Source organism: Helianthus annuus, chromosome 9 (genome assembly GCF_002127325.2).
Source record: "Helianthus annuus cultivar XRQ/B chromosome 9, HanXRQr2.0-SUNRISE, whole genome shotgun sequence".
NCBI lineage: Eukaryota > Viridiplantae > Streptophyta > Magnoliopsida > Asterales > Asteraceae > Helianthus > Helianthus annuus.
In genome coordinates, this window is record NC_035441.2 from 159,545,260 (window position 1) to 159,550,821 (window position 5,562).

At 35.3% G+C, this 5,562-nt stretch overlaps 1 protein-coding gene across 2 annotated transcripts; it reads right to left on the reverse strand.

Annotated features, from left to right (window-relative positions):
- Window positions 1–5,112, reverse strand: LOC110879236 (protein CLP1 homolog). 2 transcript variants are annotated; one of them, XM_022127654.2, is made up of 11 exons: window positions 5,022–5,112; window positions 3,972–4,248; window positions 3,790–3,858; window positions 3,607–3,699; window positions 3,270–3,511; window positions 3,051–3,189; window positions 2,899–2,955; window positions 2,028–2,162; window positions 1,727–1,962; window positions 523–567; window positions 1–428 (listed from the first exon to the last, which is right to left on the reverse strand). In XM_022127654.2, exons 2-11 carry the CDS (start codon window positions 4,179–4,181, stop codon window positions 341–343), a joined length of 1,314 nt encoding a protein of 437 aa, XP_021983346.1. In that variant the 5' UTR covers window positions 4,182–4,248; window positions 5,022–5,112; the 3' UTR covers window positions 1–340. The 2 variants fall into 2 exon arrangements, with proteins under 2 accessions (XP_021983346.1, XP_021983347.1); XM_022127655.2 differs by lacking the exon at window positions 5,022–5,112 and adding an exon at window positions 4,916–4,987.
- Window positions 5,113–5,562: the final 450 nt, after the last annotated feature.

Here is a 5,562-nt window from a genome sequence, read left to right on the forward strand (position 1 = left end):
TAGAAAAATGGCTCATTCCAACATGTACAGTAGAAAGTATACAACCATAAAACCATAATATACATAAGAAAAAAGATATAACCAACACTACAAAAACCAAAAGCCCCTGTCTGCACACAATTGAATTGATCATAGTGCACCACCATCTTCTAAAAGCATCAGCCATAATAGTTTCTATGATTTTACTCCATTCTAACGCCAACAACTCCTATACTACAAAATATGATTCTTAATGAGCCCTTTGCTCTACAAGGGTAAAACAGTGATTCAGCTGTAAAAGCTTCGTTTCTTAAAAACTAGAATGTAACAGGTTCATACTTCATATATGCTGTGACGAACTCTAGGTCTCGATCCACGTTAGGCTTCCCATTAACAAGAATTTACTAGGAAGTTCTCCACCTGATGGTGCAAGATATGTGATTTTCTTCCTGAAATGGTGAATAAACGCGAATTAAGCGTTTTTGTGACGGTTTTAGGAGAGGTTATTTTAACAAAAATGATTATGGTAAACTGAATCCATACCTTGGAATGTCAATATCAGTGATCCAGATAAATCCAGCTATGTTGCTGCATTCAGAGGAAGTTAATACAGAAATAGTAAGCACCGTATGATTTTTTTTGTCAACATATAAGTATTCAATATATATGCAAAACGGGTGGGCCGGGTAACAAATCGATATGGGTAGACTTTTAAAGTGTGAAAATGGATTGCGTTGGGTTGAGTTGACATGTAAACATTGTGTTATTCTATAGGAGACTTAGAACTTGGTCAACATGTTTCCTTTTTAGACAAGTTTTTTTTTTTTTTAATTTATCCGGTCAGCATCTTGATTGGTCAACATGTTTCTTATTAAATTTAGTTTGACCCACTTTCACATAAATGACTAGAAAAGTATCCCTCTACTTTTCAATAGCTTGAGCATTAAGATTTTCTTTTTTGATGACTAATCATCAAGATTCTTCCAGATTGTAGAAGTAATGATTTTAGGGGTAAAGTTATTCTACAAAGTCTCCTAAATCTATGAAGGGTACAAAGACACAATGGATAGCAAAATATAACAAAATGGATCGCAAAATATAACACTGCAGAGGAAAAAAGACACAACACAATGAATCGCATTGAAGACACAACGACGAAAAAGGAAAAAAAAAAACACAATGCTAGAAAGACACAATGATCTAAACAAAAATTCTGAAATCTACAAGCTAAAAATCCATAAACGAGAATCTAAAATCTAAGATCGTACCATTCAACGAGACGGTTCCAATGTCGCTAGAATGAGTTCAATCGGAGTCCGTTTGATACCCTTCCTACGACTTCCTATTTTTAGGAGATTATGTATTTGAACCTTCTAATTTTAGACCCATTTACGAATGAACGGGTTAATTAGTGTTATTATTTTTTAATCTCCAACGGGTCAAACAGTAAAATAAAAAAAAACTATAAAAAAGGAACAGGTCACATGTCACTCATTAGTATTTTACCCAGCCCCGCACATTTTACCACATTTGCCCAAAAGTTGCAGCAATTAGCAAAATCCCCATAAGACAATGACTGCATAATTGCTAGGGGGCGGGGAGTAAAGAGCTGATTTTAGGCACAAATTGAAGAGAAAAATAGTAGTGTAAACACAAATTGGGGTTCTTGATCAGAGGTTGTTTAATCAATGTTGTGTCTTAAAATAATATTTTAAAAGTTTATTGGATAGCTAGGATCCGACAATACCTTGAAAGTATCTGATCTTGATCTTTGGCAAACGAAACAGCAAGAACTAAATTAAGCAAATCCCTATTGATGTTGACCGGAACCAATCTCATGGGGTCCGCCACAGGCTGTGCACCAATCGGCAGAGCTGAAGCCGGGGCCTGTGGGCCACCACCGATTCTATAAATAGCCAAGTCACTAAAATTTGCGATACTAGAGTGTGGGGAAAGGTCGTTTGAAAGACCGTAGAAATATTCCTGTAATTACAGTAAGCTTAGATTCAGTTATAGTTAAAGAATTCATTTTTAAGGTTTCCACTTACCCTTATCCTCTGGTTCCGTGCAATAGCTCGGAATTTTGAATTGCGGGACACAACACCGCCAGATTTCTGAAGTTTCACCACGTCCACGTTTGGCTTTTGTTTTAAAACATCTTTTAACATGCTGCAAAGTTTATCCTGAAAAAAGTTTCGAAAAAATATAATTATCAACATTTCTAGTGTCACTGGTGACTAGGGCTGGCAAACAAACAGAACGTTCAACGAACAGTTCGTGAACCGTTTGGCGGGAAGTTCATTTGTGTTGGTTCGTTTAACAAATGAACGAATACGAACAAGAACTTCCGTTCGTTTAATTAAATGAACGAACGTGAACTGAGGCTGCACTCGTTGACGTTCATTTATGTTCGAGAACATTCGGTAACGTGTTTGTTTATGTTCTTTTGTGTTCGATTGTTCACTAGTGTTTTAATTTTTATATTTTATTTAAATACTTCAAAATTCTGACAAAAAAAATATTTAATAAGTATCAGTGTATTATATATTATGTTCATGAACGCTTGTTTGCGTTCATGAGCATTAGGTTGTGTTCATTGTGTTCATGAACGTTCGTTTGCGTTCATTACCTAAAATTAACAAACGAACATGAACACATTCATTTCCTTAACGAACGAACACGAACCGAAAATCTCGTTTGGTAAGTGTTCATGAACAATTTGTGAACACATATTTTCTTAACAAACGCACACGAATTGTTCGTGTTTGTTTGGTTCGTTTGCAGCCCCATGACGTCTTACAAAAGCACATCTACTAAATATACAATTTCAACTACAAGTAAACACAATCACTATGGTTATAAAAAATATATTATACTAATCACAGTATTAACAAAATAAATCCCAGAGAAAGCTTTCACCTGACCCATGACAAGAACAACAGTAGCTTGGAACGTATCAATTGCATGCAAAAGAAGCTGCAATGAGACACACGATATTATTGAACATAACTTGATGCATAATTGCATATAACTAAAATGCTCTGCCAAAAGAGAACCAACATAGCACATACATCATAACCGAGGCCATCAATGAATCCCATGGTGTTGATGACCATGCCTGCTGCCCTAGATTCCGCATTCCCAGCAAACTGTCGTTCCAAAATCTGCGCAAGCTCCTTTACAAGCACCCTATAAAGATCTGCATTTACACTACAAATACAAAAGTAACTAATGTGAAAATAGCTGAAGATGTATGTATCAAGGAACAGAGAGAGTAAAAGAACTGTTACGTTGGAGTGTTATGTCCGTAGAAGTAAACAAGAGGCATCTCAAGAGGAATCCCTTCAACTGGATCGATTGGCATTTCAATAGGGGTAGCAGCAATACACCCCGGGAGGGTAATAGATCCTTGACCGATATCCAAATCGACAAACGTCGGTTTCCATCCTTGTTTGGCAGCCCAACTAAGAAGCATTCTTGACAACGTACTCTTTCCGGAGTCTGTCGGTCCGACTACAATCACCCTGGGACCCTGTACACGATAGAGTTCATCAATCATCATCATGAGATGGTATATGCATCTTATCAACTGACTCGACTAAACTAACACTTTTGAAGAAGACAAACCTGGGAAGAATCGGTATCACTGACAGAGGCTTTTGCGCGATTTCTGCGTCCTTCAAGTACGGCATGCACGTTTACGTAACTGATCATCGGTGTCTTTATTTCAAAGAGAGAACATAATTAATCTTGCAGGACGTTGAGTAACTAAAATTAAAATGATACTCTTTTTTTATATAAAAGTCCTACCTCATCTGCTACGTAATCAGTTTCAGTGTTATCTTGCATTTCAATAGTCGCCCCATACCATGTAAATATCTTCAGTTCCAAAACAAGACAAACGTGATATTAGCTTATGAGATGCTGCAATGTACAGATTGTAATTACAAAAAAAAATGAAAAAAGGTGAAACATGGAACATATGCATTTACAGCAAATTTCATTCTTGGTGGGAAAATGAGCCAATTTTCAGGGGGCATTTCAGTGCCGAATATCTCAGCAGACCCGTTAAGTAGCCTGAGACGGAGAGAACTGTTAACATTGACTTCAATTCTGAGTTCACTTTCTTTCTCCAGTTTCACCTGCTTCATTGCAGGAGAACTGCCTACAGCTGGACCTGAAGTTGCACCTCCATATGCCATACCGGACCTTATGTTCTAACAATGCTTGTGTATGCTGATGCAAAAACCTTCAATTATCTTCAAACTCCTGCTTGAAAAGTCTAAAAATCTTAATACATATAAGCTTTCGACAGTAGTCCAGTTACATAAGGCAGAAAAAAAGGTTGACTTTCTCTTTTCTTGCAATAAAATTTCAACTGTTTGCAAATTTAACGGGGCTCCGAGATTTTAGATTCTTAAACTTTGTTTCTTAAAAAATAAGCTTTCATTGAAAAAAAAGTCCTGTTTGGATGACAAAGCTATAGCTTCCATTTTGAGAAAATAAGCTTCGTGAAAGCGCACATTACACAGATAGCAAGCGATTCCCGAAAATCACAAACCTAATATCTTATGAAGCACTTTTTTACAAGTAATGGCCACAATTCACAACTCAAACTAAAAGATACATCGAATTGCTAAGTTGACAGATCCAGTTAAATTTGCCATACATATTCAAATCCCTAAAGAACTAAAAAAAACCCTAGATATTATGTTTCATAGGCTACCAAGTTCAATCAACAGTGCAAACACTCAGATTATGTAACAGTATAGTCTAAAAAACAGATGCATTCATCTGCATACTGATACATACATACATAGATACACCATCAATCATTTTCTTTTAATTCAATCACTGAATTCTCAATGATGAAAGACACGTTTAAATGTTATAAAACTATAAAAGAATTCCAGCCACACGCAAAACCCTAACTTACAGCTTAACTTGATATTTGAATCAGTGTAGCTGAAGAACAACGGGGGATCTTGAAACGAAAATGCATAGCAGATAAATGATATAATTAAAAAAGAAAAGCTACTAACCTCAGAGAGAGTATACGCACAAGGGTTTTGGGGAAAATGATGGTGAATGAAAGGGGAAATTTGAAGTTGTATAGAAAATTACAAAACTATATGTGGGAAACTATTGTTAAGGGCTTCTAAAAATGTATAAAAAAAATTATATTTGTAAGGAAAATTGGTTTTTAATAAATCAACCTTTGGCCCGTTGGTAAATAATAATTTTACCTACCGTAATTGGTATACAATAATCCTGCCTATCAACATGTTGGTACTCAATGAACTTCCGTTAATTTTTTTTAACTGAAGTTAGTTTTTAAGTTTTATTTATTACACAAGTCCCTATAGTTGTAATTTACTAGCTTTAACTATTTTAAAACTAGTAAATTACAGTCCCTTGAGGTTTTTTTGTTTTATAAAATAGTTAAAACTAGTAAATTATAACTACAGGGACTTTTTGTATGATAAATAAAACTTAAAAAGTAACTTCAGTTAAAAAAAATTAACGGAAGTTCATTGAGTACCAACATGTTGATAGGTAGGATTATTGTATACCAATTACGTA

Bases quoted from the DNA above. Each gene is read 5' to 3' on its own strand.
- LOC110879236 (XM_022127654.2), bottom strand. From the start codon at position 4,181: ATGGCATATGGAGGTGCAACTTCAGGTCCAGCTGTAGGCAGTTCTCCT. The intron at 3,700-3,789 runs GTAGGACTTTTA...TTTGAAATAAAG, and splicing joins CTGATTACGTAGCAGATGAG to ACACCGATGATCAGTTACGT. The intron at 568-1,726 runs GTATTGTCGGAT...CTCTGAATGCAG, and splicing joins CAAGATCAGATACTTTCAAG to CAACATAGCTGGATTTATCT.